We start from the raw sequence: 16,827 nt of genomic DNA on the forward strand, positions 1-16,827 counted from the left end.
CGACCCCAAGGTGGGGTTCTGCAGTGTGTTTCCTTCCCGCGACTTGCTGCCGCTCGCTGTGTGTCGCCATGAATGGGTTTTGGTGTTTTTTAATTTTTTTTTTTTTTTTTTACTACTTTTTAAAAAAGATTGTATTTATTTCATTGACACAGAGAGACACAGTGAGAGAGGGAACACCAGCAGGGGGAGAGGGAGAGGGAGAAGGTGGCTTCTGGCCGAGCAGAGAGCCCGATGCGGGGCTGGATCCCAGGACTGTGGGATCACGACCTGAGCCGAAGGCAGACGTGTCGCTGACTGAACCGCCCAGGCTCCCTGGACATGACTCTTTTGCTCAAAGCAGCAGAGCGAAGCGGGCGTGCTCGTTGGGTGGAAGCAGGGCCTCCGGTTCTGCATGTCCAGACGGAGGGCCCTGAACACCGGGGGGGCCGAGCTCCTGGGCAGAGCCAAGTTCTGAGTGCCCCCGGCAGGTGCGGGGCTGCGCGGGACAATAGCGTGGGGCCGTGGGGGTCTGTCCGTCTGCCATAACGCCCGCGGACGTGCACGCGGCAGGTGCCAGGCCGTGTTCGCTGAGGTCCTGGGTGTCCGGACGGAGCTGACTTGGTTCTGTTCGCCCAGTCTCCAGTGTGGCTCCCACCAGGGGCCGGCGTCCCGCTGGCGGCGATGAGCTCCAAGCAAAGAGCCCGCCACAGAAGGAGGTGACAGGTCGTGGCCCAGGAAGCCCCGCAGGGGGAGAACCGTCAGGGGTGGTGGAAGCAGAAGCGCATCCTGTCTGGAGGAACGCGGTGTCGGTTCAGCCTCCGAGGCCCCGTGCGTGCTTGGGGTGGATGTACCGTGCAGGCAGGGAGCGGCCATGACCAAGAACCAGGCCTTGGGCCACGGTGTCAGACTCAACTGAGTGCCACGCGGGGACTTAAAATGTGAGAACCCGACAAAACCTCAAGTGCGAGGAGAGACCAGGAGGCTGCACAGAGACAGGACAGAGCCCAACAGCCGCTGGCGTGAGGACGCGGCCCCCAGGGTGGGCCTCTGAACAGATCGGTGGCAGACCGGACACTGCCCAGCGGGGCGGGGGGGACGCTTGGCTCGGTTCAGGAGTCCCAGTGAGCCGCACGGGGTGTGGCGCTAAACGTCCATCCCCCTTGTGACACGCACCTGCACCGGTGGGAAGAGTGTGATGCAGGGCGCCCAGGTTCTGGTTTGGGGACGGCGGTGATGGGGAGGGTGCGTGACGCCGGCTCGCTCCGTGTGAGTCTTCCTGCCTGTTACCACGAGCCCAGTGGTCCTGTGGTCCTGGTGTGGGATGTGCAGGTCGCAGCCTGGGCTCAGGGCCTGCGCTCTGCCGGGCTCTGCCGCGCCCTGGCACCGTGGTTCGGACACACGGCTGGGCTCCCCCCTTGTCGCACTAGCAGCTACTGAACAGTGAGGGGAGCCCGGGTGGGCCTCTCCACCCCAGTCCCGCGTCCCAGGCTTGGGGACGTGACCACTTTATTGTTTAAAGTTTGACTTATTTGGGAGCGCACACGTGTGTGAGTGAGGGGGCAGAGGGAGAATCCCCAAGCAGATGCCGCCCCCCCCCCCACCACTGAGCACAGACTGACGCGGGGCCCCATCCCAGGACCCTGAGGCCACCACCTGAGCCAGGACGAGGAGTCAGACACTCAACTGATGGAGCCACCCCAGGCTCCCCCTTCAGCCCCGATTTGAAGGGGACGCTGGTGGCCCCTCTCATCCCAGGGCACCTCTGGGAAGGGTCGGGGTCCTCGCCCCCTGTTGGCGGCACAGCATCGCAGGGCCATCCTCCGGCCGGCGGCTCAGGTCTGGACACGGGGAGGCTGCCGGCCTTCTGGCAAGGAGGCTGCTCCGTGTGCTGTTCCGTGGGAGCACGCCGGGAGCCGCTGTGCCTGAAGCCTGTCCCGCAGGTTCCTGTCACCCCTGCCTCTGCTCTCTGGAGGCCGGTTTCGTCCCAGTGTCGGCAACTCCCAGGTTCCCGGTGCAGATGCCCTCGTGCGTGCCGTCCTGGGAACACGGGCTTACCTTCCAGTTCCTCCCCCAGCACCACAGAGGTCCTTTGCGGGGGCCCCGACCCCAGAGCCAAGCCAGCGGTGCGCAGTCATGCTGCAGCCCCGGCCTCCGTGCTGCCGCCCAGAACGCGTCCTCGGAGCTGTTTGGACACGTGGCATTGGCTGTTGTCGCCGCTTGTTGTCAGGGCGGCTGAAGGCCCCTGGCTGGTGGGCCGGGCCGCCGTCTGCCACTCTCCACTGTCTGCTCTGCCTCTTCCATCGGTGGTTCTGGGTGTCCCGTAGACGTGCTGATGTCCTCGGGCGTCCTCGGGCGCTGCCGCCTCACAGCTGCAGAGGCTGGGCGTCCCCTCTGCGTCCTCACTTGGCAGAGGGAGCAAGGTGGTGCCCTGGGGCCTCTCTACAGGGCACCCATCCCTTCCTGGGGACTTCCTGGCCAACAGCCACGTGTCCAGACAGCACCACACATGAGTCTGGGGGACCGGATCCAAGCAGAGGGCTTTCGTCTTCTTTCCCCGTGCTGCGCCCCTCGCACCTGCGTGCCCGAGAGAGAGGAGAGGTCCGGAACAGACCCTCCCGCCCAGCGGCTGGGACGAGGCCGGCCCCCCGCTGAGCTGCTCCCTCGGTGTCCTGCGTCCCTGCAGGTGCACACCCTGAGGCTGAGGCAGAGATGCAGGAGGAGAGGGGGCGCAGGGCGGTCGGGAGGACTCTCCCGCCTGCATTCTGGGGGCCCGGACAGCTCAGACGCAGAACGCGAGCTGGGACGCGGACGCGGAGTGTGTGATTGCAGCGCCCCACCCCACGGACCATTGCCGTGTTGGACACAGCCCGGAGGGCTCCGGTTCCGGGGGCAGAAGGTGCAGCTGGACGGACAGCCAGGAGAAGCTGATGCGGCACGAGTGGGGCGCGTGTGCTGAGGCAGGACTGGGGTGCAAGGGCTTGGGGAGGCCTGCTCTCCCCTCCACATGCTCCCTTCTGTCTGCCTCACGTCTGCTCAGGCGAGATACGTCCCACCTGTGTTCAGAATGGCCCGAGGTCCTGTCCTGCTGGGATCAAGGCTGGGGCCCACCCACGTCCCCACCCAGCTCCAGCCACTGCGGTGAGCCCCGCCCCAGGGACTTTGCATAGATGCTGAGCTCCGTCCAGCCTCTCCTAAAGGTCCCCTCTTTGGGCCAGCTTCCCTGGCCACCCTGGCAACTCCCTGCTCCTTCCCACACCTCCTAGACCTTCTGGACGGACACGCGTTGTCCTTGGTCGTCTCACCATCTTTGCACAGGTGCTGACTCGCCTGGGGACTCTGGAGAGCGGGCTCTGCGGCTCATTTCCTCTGTGCCCGGTCTGCCTGTGGACAAAGGGAGGGAGCGCTCGGTCCCAGCCTCATGTCCCTGCTGTGGCCGGGGCATCACTGGGAAGGCCCCACCAGCTGCCTCCGGAATGCGAGTGCACGGGGTGCCCAGCATTTGGGGGCGCACAGACCCCGGGACTGGGCCTCTTCCTGGTGCTGAGGGAGCTGAGATGTCATGACCTCTTCGATCTTTACTTTCGAGAATGATCCCAAACCTGTTTGAACTGTTAGTTTCTGAAGAGCAGTCTTCATGGCAGAAAAGCCACAGGAGGGTTTTGTGTGAGGCTTCAGGTGGTCAGGGCAGGGGCTGTGCTGCTGCCCACCCAGCACAGACTCCTGGGCCGGCTCCGAGATGAGTCACAGCACAGCGGCCCCTTTGGGAAGAGGACAGAGTGTGGCCCTTCTTGAGAGAGAACAGGAACACAGCAAGTTGGCTTTATCAGGAGCATCCCTACTGAAAACAGTCCCCCAAATGCTGATAATATGTGTTTAAAAATTCTTTCTGAAATGTTTGAAAACATGACAAAGAAAAGGGAGAACTCAGAGAGATGCTTCCAGCAAGTCTGAGCCGTTCGGGCAGCTCCGTGGGACGGAGGGCCGGACGGTGTGCGTGGATCGAAGTGGCACGTGCCGTTGGTTTGTCTCATGGTGGTTTCCCTCGCCGTGACCTCCTTCCGCACGGGTCCTGCGTTTTGTTGTTCGTGAGACCAGGGAGGTTGATTCTGAGCATACGAACGTCCAGAAGGCTAAGAAGAGTCAGGGATTCTTGTCAAAGGAAGGCGAGTGGGCGTCTTGCTCAGGTAGGAAGCGAGACTCAGCTTGTCCGGACGAGGATGGCCGAGGAGCGCGCGGTGCGGCCGAGCAGGGCGGGAGGCCGGGGCGGCGGCGAGGCCGGTCAGCCGGGGCTAGACGCGAAACGCGTGGAATCGGGCCCCGGCTTCGCGCCACGTCCAAGCATCAATTCTGGGCAGACTCCAAATGCAAAGGCAGGAAGATTCCGGAAGGTGGCCAAGCAGGAAGGGCCTCAGGTGAGAAGCCGTCTCCCGACCTCACAACAGCTGCACAGGCAGACTCTGATGGACCTGTTGTCGAAGGCGTGCAGCTTTCAGGGGCAGTGCTTGGAGAGCGCGTCACAGTCTGTTTTGGTCAGTGTTAGCTTTCACAGCAGCAGCCACTCACCAGAGCCCTGGCCCCGGGCAGGCAGTCATGCACATGTTCCTGGAGCAGCCAGCACGCAACAGGTGGGCAAGAGGGGCCCTGCCCTCCAAATTTCAGGGGTCTGCACTCTGATCGCAGAAGGGCAAACAGCTAGGTATCTGTGTTGCAGCCCACCCCTGCCGTCACATGTCCCTCCCCCGTAAGCGGAAGTGACTTCCAGAGGATTTAGAGGGTGAGTGCCCATATTTCCCTTCATTCTTCTCTGTTTGCCTTTTTGGGAGCCAGACGTTAAAGACTAGAATGTTCAAAAACAGCTATAGATAGGAGGAAAGTTAGAACATGATCTTGGATGCCTGGGAAAAGGCTCGGAGAAGACCTGAGCAGACATTATATTTGCAGGTCAGGCTGGTCCTTGCACAGAGACAGTGCAGAGCAACAATAAAAGTGAACAATTTAAAAAGCCAGCCCTGAGGAAGGGGGAGAATTGGATTTCCAGAGTTACCACATTATTCAACTCAGGGGGCACCTGGGTGGCTCAGTGGGTTAAAGCCTCTGCCTTCAGCTCAGGTCATGATCCCAGGGTCCTGGGATCGAGCCCCGCGTCGGGCTCTCTGCTCCGCAGGGAACCTGCTTTCTCCCCTCTCTCTGCCTGCCTCTCTGCCTACTTGTGATTTCTGTCTCTCTGTCAAATAAATAAAATCTTTAAAAAAAAAAAAAAAACATTATTCAACTCAGATGTCCAGTGTCCACTAAGAAAATCACAAGGCAGGGGCACCTGGGTGACTCGGTTACTTCTCTGCCTTCAGCTCAGGTCATGATCTCGGGTTCCTGGGATCAAGTCCCATGTCAGTCTCTCTGCTCACTGGGGAGTCTGCCTCTCCTTATCACTCTCCCTCTGTGCTCACTCTCTCCCTACATCCCTCCCAAATAAATGAACTGAAAAAATCACAAGGCATACAAAGAAACCAGAAAGTGTGGTTTATAAAAAGGAAAAAGAAATCAATGAAACTCTTCTCTGAAAAAGACCTGATCTCAGTTACACCAGACAGAGACCTGAAAACAACTAAAAGAATTTGTGGAGAAAGTCAAGAAAACCATGTCTGAACAAAATGAAGATACGATAAACAGATGGGAAACCAAAAAACAAACCAAAAAGAAACTCTGGAGCTTAAAAAGTACAATAACTGAAATGAAAAGTCCACTAGAGGGGCTCCAAGACAGAATTGTGCAGACAGAAGAAGAAATTAGTGAACTTGAAGATAGGATGGGAAGTTATCAAGCCCAAGGACGGCAAAGAGAAAAGCTGGAAGAAAATGGAACAGAGCCTGAAGGACCTGTGGACCCCAGCAGGCAGACCAATACACGCACTGTGGGAGTCCCAGAAGGCGAAGGGAGAGGGGCAAAGACAAGACTTGAAGAGATAATGCCTGGAAACTTCCCCAGTTTGAGGAAAGACATGAACATAAACACCCAGGAATCTCAACAAACATCCACGAAGATGAACATAAAGATCCACACCAAGAACATTGTAGTCAAACTTCCAGGCCCAAAGACAAAGAATTTGAAAGCAGCAAGAGAGAAGGGAATCCCCACATACAAGGGATCCTCAACAAATTATCAGCAGGTTTTTCATGAAAAATCTTTAGAGGCCAGAAGGCAGTGGGTCAGTACATTCAAATGCTAAAAGAAAAAACCTGTCAACCAAGAATCCTATATTCAGGAACAGTCTCCTTCAAGAGTGAGGGACAAAGTAAGACGTTCCCAGATAAACAGAAGAGGGTGTTCATGACCACTAGACGTGCCCGGCAAGGAATACTCGAGTGAGTTCCGGAAACTGAAATAAAACGATGTTAGTTACTTTATATGGAGAGACAAAGATCTCAATAAAGGTGAACACACGGCCAGTCAAAAAGATAGTTTTGTGACAACGGTTGGTAACCGCGGTTTTTGTTCCTGCATGATTTAAGAGGCTAATACATTTAAAGAAAAAATATTAGTGTAAAATCTAGCATCACTCTGAGTTTAGTTTGTAACTCCAAATCTTGCTTTCTACAACATTGAAGAAAGTAATGCATTCTGAGAGTTACTTTTGGCTGGGGGCACATGTTGTATGAAGATGTAACTTTGTGACGTCACCAACCAGAAGGAGGTGGGGGTAGGGCTGCCGAGGAGAAGAGTTTTGTGAGTTACCGAAGTGGCACTGGTATAAACGCAGATTAGAGTGTGACAACTGAAGCAAGTTAAATGCTTCCCCAGGGTCACCACAAAGAAAATCACTATAGAATATACATGAACGGAACTGGGGAGTTCCCATGTTTTACTACAAAGAATCAGCCAAACACAGGAGAGAGCAGTGCAGGGAACAGGGGACAAAAACAACAAAATGAGACCAAAGGACAAACAGGAAGGAGATACCACAGCGGCAGAAGGCGCACTTTACCGGTAAACACTGTACATGGCTGAAGCTTTTCAGAAGCCAGAGATGGGCAGAATGGACAGCAACACACTGTCCAGCTATGGGCTGTCTATGAGAAACTCACTGTATTTTCGTGAGAATCTTGCTTCAGAGCCAAAGGCACAAGCGGGCGGCAAGGGAAGGACGGAAACACCTTCCCTGCAAAGACAACACGAGTGACGACTAACATCAGACCGAAGGAGACCTGAAACCTTCAAACTTTACAACACAGAGGAGGACGGTATGTATCCACAAAGGATTCAATACAGCGAAAACATACAAGAATTGTGAACAGTTTTGTCCCAAGTGGCAGACTATATGAAGCAAAAACTAACAAAATTGAAGGGAAAAATAAAGTTTTATAATAATAGTTGGAAACTGAGTGCCCCACTCACAATAGTGGACGGGACGGAACAACCGCACAGGAGATTAAGAGACAGAGGACTCATATAACACAGCAAAGCAACTAGATCTAGCAACATACACAGAACACCCACCCAACAGCACATTCTTCTCAAGCGCATGTGGGACATTTGCCAGGATGGACCATATGTGAGGCAGCAGACAAAGTCCTGACAGATTTAAAAACTAGCAATAAGACAAGTATCTTCTCTGACCACAATGGGATGAAGTTGAAGATCAATAAGAAAAGGAAAACTGGAAAATTCACAACATTATGGACATAGAGCAACAGGTTTTTAAACAACAAATGGATCAAAGAAGGAATCCAAAAGAAATGAGAAAATACTTAGAGATGAACAGAAATGAAAACACAATATACCAAAACGTGAGGAACACAGGGCAAACAGTGCTAAGGGGGAAATTTATAGCCATACACATTTGCATTAGAAAACAAGGAAGATCTCAAAACAGCAATCTAACTTTACAACCGTAGGAACTAGAAAAAAAGAGCTAACAAAAGCCTAAGGTAGCAGAAGGAAGGAAATCATGCCGATTAGAGCTGAGATCAATAAAATAGAGAATGGAGAAACAATAGAAAAACAAAAGTTGGTTTTTTTGAAAAGATCAACAAGTTTGACAAACCTTTAGCTTGATGGGCTAAGAAAAAGAGGAAAGATTCAAACTACTGAAATCATAATGAAAGAGGGCTATTACTGCTGATTCTACAGAAACAAAAGTGATGCTAAGAGTGCCGTGAACACTTATATGCCAACAAACGGGGAACTAAGGTGAAATGGGCAAATTCCTAGAAACACCGAACCTACCAGGCTGGATTGCTATATCGTTAGTTAACCGCATGGTAACTAACTGGAATTTAAATAAAAACTAAAGAACGAAACAAACCTACCAAGACTAAATCATGAGAAAATGGGAAATCTCAATCGATTTATAACTAGGAAGGAGATTGAACCAGTGATCAAGATTCTCCCAACCAAGAGAAACCGTAGAGAAGAATCCCAGTGCTTCTTAAACTCTTCCAAAACACTGAAGAAGAGGGAATACTTCCTGACTCATTCTGTGAGGCCAGCGGTCCCCTGACAGCAAAGCCAGACACAGACACTGGAAGAAAAGAGAACCGAGACCAGTATCTAGCACTTGCACTGGTGCAAAAGTCCTCAGCAAAATACTAGCAAACCAGTTCAGAAGCATGTCAAAAAATTACGTACCACGACCAAGTGCAGTTTATTCGTGGAACGCAAGGACGGTCCAGCGCACACAGATCATCAGTGTGACACGCCACAGCAGCAGCACAAAGCGGGGAAACTCATGATCATCTCAACTGAGGGAGAAAAAACATTTGGCAAAAGTCAACACGCTTTCCTGATAAAGACATTCAACACACCAGGAATAGATGGAAACTACCCCAACCTAAGAAAAGTCTTGTTAACCTTAAAATATAAAACTGCCAGTTGTTTTACCGGCAAAAAATGGATTTATTTGGGAGTAGCAGAGGCCTGTAACCCGAGACAAGGAAGCCACCGCAAAACCAGCCTTTGGCAAGTCCTGAGCACAGCGGAGAAGGAGGCTCTTTCCTAGAGGAAGGGGCGGGCCGGGAGGGGCTGCTCACCGGCTGGGCCCGGGCTGGGCGGGGCTGCTCACCGGCGGGCCGTTGTCTCTCTGCGAGGAAAATTCCTTTCTCCGGATGGGTAGTAAAGCAGTTTTCACCTGCACGGTGCCTCTCTTCCTCCTGGATTTGCAATTTATTCTCAGGACACCAAAGTGACAGGTTAGGGTTCGGGTTAGCCAAAGAAAACAAATAAATAAATAAATTGAACTTCATAAAAGTTTTAAAGTTTTGTGCATCAAAAGACACTATCAGAATAAAAATCAACCCACATAATGAGTGAAAATATATACAAATCATATATCTGATAAGAGAACATCCAGAAAATACTCCACAACAAAAATCCCCAAACAATCCAATTCAAAAATGGCCAAAGGACTTGAACAGACATTTCTCCGAAGACGATCTGAAAGGGCCAACAGGGCCATGTAAAGATGCTCCGCGTTGCTGGCTATCAGGAGAGTGCGAGTCACACCCACTCGGCTGACTGTGGTGCCACGAAGTGTGACGACAGCCAGCAAGGCGAGGTAGGAACACTGGAGCCCCCGTTCACTGTTAGGGATGTAGACCTATTCAGTCGCTGCGGAAAACAGTACGCAGTTCCTCAAAAAATTAGAATGAGAACTGCCGTACAGTCCAGCCATTCGACCTCTGAGCACGACCCTAGAATAACTGAAATCAGGGTCTTGACGAGACCCGTGTGTTCGCAGCAGCGCTATTCGCAGTAGCTAAAATGTGGGAGCAACCCCAGCGACCGGGGTAAGTGGAACACGATCCACACATGCCCTGGAATGAATGACGCCCGGCGTAGACGGAGGGAGACTGACGCCTGCTTCGACTCGGACGGACCCACCAGCCATGCGGCCCAGGGAATAAGCCAGTCACCGTTCGGCAAATGCTGCCGGATTCCACTCCTTTGAGCTACCTAGACTCACCAAAATCATAGAGACTGAGAGTTGAGGCTGGTTTCCAGGAGCCACAGGGAGGGACAATGAGGAGGTACTGCCTCCCGTGTAGAGTCTCCATCTTGCAAAGTTAAAGGGATCCTGGGGATGGACGGGTGGACGCGCGGACGAACGGACTACGGTGCGAGTGTACTTTATACCACTGATCTGTGCACTTAACGATGGTTAAGATGGTAAATTTTATGTTGTGTTTATTTTATACCCATTAAAAAAAAAAGTTAGGTGGAAGGCAAAATTGTCAAGCTTTTAGGAAATAACCCGGGAGACCATATTTCTGGTTTTGTGAAATAGGGCCGGGAAGCGCTAGCTGTGAAGTGGGCTGCGGCCCACTAGAGCCACGAACTTAGCGTGCCTGAGAGGTGACGCTGGCTCGCCGGTGTCTCTCGCACAGGGTCATGGGAGCCCACGTTCTGAGTCCTTGCATGTTGAAAATGCCTTTTTTTCATTACCAATTTTTTTTTTAAGATTTTATTTGACAGACAGAGATCACAGGTAGGCAGAGAGGCAGCAGAGAGAGAGGGGGAAGCAGGCTCCCTGCTGAGCAGAGAGCCCGATGCGGGACTCGATCCCAGGACCCTGCGATCATGACCTGAGCCGAAGGCAGAGGCTTTAACCCCCTGAACCACCCAGCGTCCCTTCATTATCATTCTTAAGTGATAGTTTACTTGACTGTGGAGTTCAGCGTTCAAGGTCTGTGCCCTCAGCGCCACGGAGGTGCCCCGCGGCAGCCTCCGGGCGCCGGTCCTGTCTCGCGCTGGCGCAGGCACACAGTCCGGTCACCCTGGCGGCTCCGAGCTCTTCCCGGCCTCGCTGCCCTTGGGTCTCCCCTCCAGGACGCGTGACCCTCTTTACCTTCCCGGGCGCTCGCCGAGGACTCGGTGGAGCGCAGGCCTTCAGTTCCGAGAGGTCATTGTTGTCACGCGTGGATCCAGATGTCGCCCTGAGGCCACGGGCCCTGCTCGCCGCTGGCACACCCCCCAAAACCTCCCTTCTTCCGGCTTGTCTGTCGGGTCCACTTTCTTGTTTTCGCTCTTCTATTTTCAAATTTCTTTCTATCTTTATCATGGCAAATTTTGTGCCTGTGGGGGAGGACATGCCACTTTTCCATCTGGACACCAGAAATCTCTTTTTAAAAATATTTGAAGTTTAGTGACTGTTTTGTTTTTATGCCCCGTGTTGGTTTTTATAGCTCCCTTCTCCAGGGCAACGGGGCCTGGCTTCACTCCTGGCTGAAGCAAGGCTTTTCGCCATGGCATGCCTCAGTTTCCCCTCTGTAAAGCGGGAGAAATAATGGCACACGATGGGTGTGCTGGGTGCTGTCAGGGTCGGAGGAGAGCTCCCCCGGGACACGGGCCACACGTGGTATGTGCACACCCTGGTCCGTGGCCCGTCACACTCGTGTCCCCGCGGCCTTAGGGATGTACTTCAGTTTGGAGAGGGCTGCATGAGTCTGCAGAGCGGCTGTGCCAGGGAATGGCAGGGAGGCTTGGGGAAGGCTGTTGTCCTGCACCTGGTTTCACAAAGACTCAGTGGGGGCGCGGCCCCAGCCCCCAGGAAACCAGACTGGGAGACTCAGGCTCAGCTTCCAGAAGGCGGCCCTGGGAGGGGCGGCCAGCCGCGATTGCAGGCCTGCCTGGCCAGCCCGGCCAGGTCCCAGGGGGCCTGCCCTGCCCAGAGCTCCTGGGCTGGGTGGGAAAGGCAGGCCGTGGCCTGGAGAGAGCCCAGGCCCTCCGCGCTCAGCCCCCGCAGCGGCCCCACGATGGGAACCACACTGAGAGCAGAGGCAGGTCGTGGGACTCAGGGGAGGGGAGAAGACCCCCCCACGCGCCCCCACGCCCCGCCCCAGCAGCTTCCACCAGCAAAGGCATCGCCTTTGCCTCCCCAGGTGGCAGCCGCACCCGAAGCCACCCCTCCCCACGGGGGCCACGTCTCATCCTTCCTGCCAGTAAAGCCAGGGAGCCTTCTGCGTCCGGGGCTGTGTGTGGGGTCCTGTCGGCCACACCCCACACCTGCTCCCCACGTCTTGCTGCTCCCCAGCACGTGTGCGTAGAGCTCTCTGGCGAGAAGTCCCCGCCCTTGGGGGAGATGAGAAAAGGCGGCCAGAATTAGAGCGAGCTGAGGGGGTGTGTGAGCCGTGGTGTGTGAGCCGCGGCGGGGAGCGCAGGCGTGGCGGCACCCGACAGCCTCCCCGGGGCCCGAGCGGCACCAGGTGCCCTCCTCCCCGTGCGCCCCCAGCCTGTGAGGCAGCGGCTTCCTGCGTGGACACACTGGGCCGTGGCCATGCCTCCCGTGGGGTCCCCAGACTTTCCACATCCGTGAACCAGCTTCCTTAGAAATCCCTGCGTGCGAAATCATGGAGAGGGTCGTTTCCGAGCCCCGGGCTCATCCCCGGCCTCAGCCAGAGCCCCACAGCCTGAGACGGACCCTGAGGGCCTCCGGGCCCCTCATCCCACCTGTCACTCCTGGGGGGAGGGACACACAGGTCCTGGGGGTGCTGCACAGCCTGATGGAGGAGAAGCCCAGGGGGCTCCGTGGGCAGAAAAGACACCAGGACCAAGAAGTGTACACGATGCTCAGTGTTTATTTGCAGGACGAGGACAGGGTGGGCGGAGGGAGTGCGGAGCGCCGACCCCTCCCTGGCCTGCCTCCCAGCAGCCATGGTCACCCCAGGCCCAGGTTCAGACGTGGGCACGGACAGCCAGCCCTCCGACCTGACGCTGGACCTGACGCTGCTCCCCAGAGGCAGCCGGCGGCCGCCAGCCCACACCCTGCTGCAGGAGGCGGCCAGCAGGAACCTGCCGCGGCGGCCGGCACGGTGGCTCCCGGCACGAAGAAGGGCGAGTCCGGGCGGTGCAGACACTCGTCTCAGGTGAGGGGCAGGTCCTGACGGCCAGACAGCGGCCACGACGTGCTGGAGGGGCTCTGAGGGCAAGGCTCCTCCCAGAGCTCCGGTCAAGCAGGTCCTCACTGTGCCCTCACCCTCCGGGCTCACCCCCAAGGCACAGGTCCCGTGAGCGCCCAGGGGGCAGGTGTGCCCGGGCCCCTGCCGCAGGCTGGCCGCGCTCTCGGTGGCTGGGCGGTGTGTGTCCCGGCTCCAGGTGGGGTGGGGGGGCTGGTGGGAGGGGGTCAGAATGGCAACGGACAGTGGTGGACCCCTAGGTCAGGAGGATGGGGGTGCTGTCCTCGGGCGCCTTGGGCGAGTGGACACAGGCCGGGGCACAACTGCACTTGTCCACGTGGGTGTAGGTGCGGCGGACGGCCGTCCCGTCGGGGCACCGCAGGGTCACCGCCTCCTCGTGAGCCTCCGTCTCTCTGCAGCAGGTGCACTGGCGCTCCATCGCCTGGGCCTCCGCGGAGTACCTACAGGCGCACGGCCGCCATCAGGACCCGCCCGGTCCAGCCCCAGCCCCCAAGCTCCTGGCTTCCCGGGGCCGGCTAGAGCTGATGGCCCCCACCTGCTCCGGCAGCCCCGAGCTCATCCTCAGAGCACTAGGGGCGTGTCTGACCTGGCCTGGGGCAGGGCTCGGGGTCTCTGAGCTCCCACCTGCCCCCGCCAGGCTCCGTCTTGTCTTGGAACCACTCGTGGCACTTGCTGACCCGGGCAGGACCCTCTTCCCCCGGGAGGAGCCCACCCCGGGCTTGAGCCAGCCCCCCGCCGTCCCCGGCTCTCCTCACCCACTGCTCCCTCCTGCCCAAAGCCAGGGCAGTGGTGGGGGGGAGGGGCGTCCCAGAAGGGGCCGGGGCTCGCTCACTTGGACAGTCCAGGACATGAGCCCCCGCAGAACGTGACGTTGACCGGGGCCTGGGTGGCGCAGCCCTGGTGTGTCAGGATGGTCCTGTTGACGTGGACCTGGCACTGGTCTGGGCGGACAGAGGAAAGGTGGGGGCACCTCTGAGGACCCCGGGCCAGGGCCGCCCCCGCGCCACCCTGCCAAGCCCTGCGCTCAGGGTGGGGTCCCCGGGGCCAAGGGCAGCGTGGGGCTCGGAGAGCAGGTGGGCCAGCCTCGACTTACCCACTTCCTCACAGGAGAAGCAGCAGCCCGTTTTCCTGAGGATGCCCTGAAGGGGGAGGGGGAGAGAGAGGGCGGGCTGGGGGCGGGGTGGGGGCTCTGGGTGGGCGTGGCCTCCGAGGCGGCGGGGTGCCTGCGCTGGGGGGGCGTGGGGGGTGGGTCTGGGAAGGACGGGGCCTCCCAGGGGAGGCGATGTGGGCGCCGCCTCCGAGACGGTGGGGGCTCCGGCCGCGGATCTGGGGTGCGCCGGGCGGGGCCCCTGCCCTGGGGCAGCCGAGCAGCAGGACACACCTGGCAGCTGGACATGTTGGCGCAGGGCGTGGCCCTGGTGATGAGCACGTGGAGCCCGTTCCTGACCTGGCAGCGGTACTCGGTGCAGTTGTCCACCAGGCTGGTGACCCAGGTCTCGCTGGGCTGCAACGCAGTGGGGGGGGGGGGGGTGGAGGCTCGCAGAGACGGGCCAAAGGGAAGGGGTGCCGGGCTGAGGGGCTGAGAGCGAGCCCCGTCTCACCTGGACCAGCTGGCCGTCCTCCGTGGGGCAGGCCGTCTGCACACACCCGCCACAGCACCGTCCGTCCACCTTCCGGTACTCGGAGCCCTGAGGGAGGGGTGGGTTCCGACCGTCCCCCGGCCCCGCCCCCGGCCCTGCCCCCGGCCCCCCTGCGCTCCCATCTACACCCTACGACCCAGCGACCTCCTTGGCAGCCCCCACCCCTGCGACGCCGTGTCCCTGCCCAGGGCTGGGTGAGCCCCGGAGGGCTTACCGGGGAGCAGGTGCTGTTACAGGGGTCCTCCTCACACTGCACGGTTGGGCCCTGGCTGTCCCCAGCCAGGCAGGTGCACGTGTGGCAGGGAGTCAGCGACGGGAAGGTCGCCCCGATCTGCGGCGGACGGGGAGGGTGGAGGTGAACCCCCCTGCTGCTGGGTAGGGGAAGGGGAGGCCTACAGAGAGCGGGTTCTTCTTCTTCAGATGGAATTGTGCTTGTGCCCCCGGCTGAGCACAGACCAGGGCAGAGGCAGGACCCCAGGCCGGCTGGAGGGGCTGGGAGGGCACGGCCTCACCCCAACACTCTTGTCTCGAGGGAGCTCCCGGGACACACGAAGCTAACTTCTCGGGGCAGCCAACAGTCCACCAGGCGCTCGATGCACAGGGCTGTCCCCGTGTCCCCCTCACCTGTGTCCCCATGTGGCTTGAAAGGACCTGGAGCCCCCACACGCTTCTCCACTGTCCTGGAGGAGGGTGCAGGCGGGGCCGGGCCCGTGCAGATAGGGGTGGAGGTCCCCTGTGGCCGAGCCGCCCCTGCTCCCCACCCCCCCGCCACGGCCACCCATCCCACTCAGCCACCCGGCTGCTGAGCCCTTACCCCAAAGGCGGTTTGGTTGTAGTAACACAGCAGAGGTCCTGGAAGGAAAGGGGGCCTGAGCACCCGCCCGGCTGCGGGGAAGGAAGGGCTCCAACCCTCCCGCCGCCCTGAGCCCCCAGCCCCACTCACGGCAGATGAAGGTAGGGCAGCAGTCACCCTCCTTCTGGGTGCGAATCAGTTCCTCTCCTGGCCTGCATCTGGGTGGGCTCTGGGGACACGTGGTTGTGTCGCAGACTGTGGGGCGGTCGGGGTGTGTCAGGGCTTGAGCCGTCCGTGTCCCCGCTGGGTCCCCTCACTGAGCCATGGCGCACCGGAGGTCGGCGGCAGCCCATCCTCGGCCCCGCAGGCCCCCCCTTCTCCCCTGGTCACCCTCCGGCCGGGGAGGGGGGCCCAGGGCTCACCGCACAGCGTCTCCAGACAGCAGGAGTTGTTGGCCAGAGGCCTGGTCTCGGTCACGAAGCCAGCCCGTCCGCACTGTGGGGGCCGCTCCTGGGGCTCGCACGGCACGGGGGCGCACCGTACTGACATGGAGCCCTCGTGGCACAGGCAGGCCTGGCAGTCGCTGACCCAGCGCTCCCCAGGCTGGAACAGAGCAGTGGGGGTCCCTGGAGACTCCTGCACTGGGCCGGGGCCCCCGGGGCCACATCCGGCAGCAGGGAAGGCTCCCCCCTCAGCGTGGCCTGGTCAGTTCTCGGCCTCCCACTCAAGCCGCCATTGCTGGCGCAACCCCCGTAATGGGAATGTGTCTCACACCGGGGTCCCCCACCCCAGTCCCCCACAGGGGCTGCCCGGGCAGAGCAGGCTGCCCAGAGATAGGGCCCTCCCTGCGTCCGCTCACGCTAGGGGGCAGAGCACTCACGGATTTGGGAAAGCCATCTGGTCCCACGCAGGCTGGAAGGGAAGGAGAAAGGGGGTCCGTGGGCATGCTGGGGTCCCAGACCCAGCGGTCAGAGGCCACGGGCCCTGGGACCTGTCCTTGCAGGCCAGGCCGCCCCACCCCCGGCCAGGGCTCTTCTTCCTGCCAAGGGCCCCATGTCGAGGCCACACAGCCCCCTCAGGCCGGGCGCAGGCCGGGAGAGTGAACACCCAGGAAGGGTTGGCTCCCGGCTCGGGCCTCCCCCACCCCGGCCGCCTGCCCCCGGCTCTGCCGCGGCTCCGTGGGGCCTCCGTGGGGCCTCCGTGGCCGGCGCTCACCGCAGGCGCGCACGCAGACATCCGTGTGCGTGTTGAAGAGGGTGAGCCCGTCGGGGCAGAAGCAGCCTTCCGCCAGCCCCTTGCCCCCTCCGCTCTGGCTCCTGCAAAACAAGGTGGGCGGACCTGGGACCCTCGATCTGTAGAAGTGGCCGTCCGAGGGGGAAGGGCAGAGGGCGTGGCAGAGGACTGGGGCTGACCCGCTGCCCAGGGCCCGGAGTTGGGGGGGGTGCGGGGACGGGGCAGAAGGCCCCAGGGTCCTGAGGCTGGGGGTTCGCACGCCCTCCTGGACTGC

At 59.0% G+C, this 16,827-nt stretch overlaps 1 protein-coding gene across 1 annotated transcript in view; it reads right to left on the bottom strand.

Moving 5' to 3' along the window:
- Window positions 1-12,528: 12,528 nt before the first annotated feature.
- MUC5B (mucin 5B, oligomeric mucus/gel-forming) overlaps window positions 12,529-16,827 on the bottom strand; it is a 31,118-nt gene continuing 26,819 nt past the window's right edge. Inside the window, exons 45-55 of the mRNA XM_032358328.1 lie at window positions 16,536-16,636; window positions 16,201-16,232; window positions 15,743-15,923; window positions 15,471-15,575; window positions 15,342-15,379; window positions 14,742-14,858; window positions 14,489-14,575; window positions 14,269-14,391; window positions 13,981-14,026; window positions 13,720-13,828; window positions 12,529-13,327 (exon numbers count right to left, since the gene is read on the bottom strand). Of these exons, the coding sequence (XP_032214219.1) occupies window positions 13,123-13,327; window positions 13,720-13,828; window positions 13,981-14,026; window positions 14,269-14,391; window positions 14,489-14,575; window positions 14,742-14,858; window positions 15,342-15,379; window positions 15,471-15,575; window positions 15,743-15,923; window positions 16,201-16,232; window positions 16,536-16,636 (1,144 nt within the window). The 3' untranslated portion in view covers window positions 12,529-13,122. The remainder of the gene's footprint in view (window positions 13,328-13,719; window positions 13,829-13,980; window positions 14,027-14,268; window positions 14,392-14,488; window positions 14,576-14,741; window positions 14,859-15,341; window positions 15,380-15,470; window positions 15,576-15,742; window positions 15,924-16,200; window positions 16,233-16,535; window positions 16,637-16,827) is intronic.

This window comes from Mustela erminea, chromosome 9 (assembly GCF_009829155.1).
Source record: "Mustela erminea isolate mMusErm1 chromosome 9, mMusErm1.Pri, whole genome shotgun sequence".
Classification (NCBI taxonomy): Eukaryota; Metazoa; Chordata; class Mammalia; order Carnivora; family Mustelidae; genus Mustela; species Mustela erminea.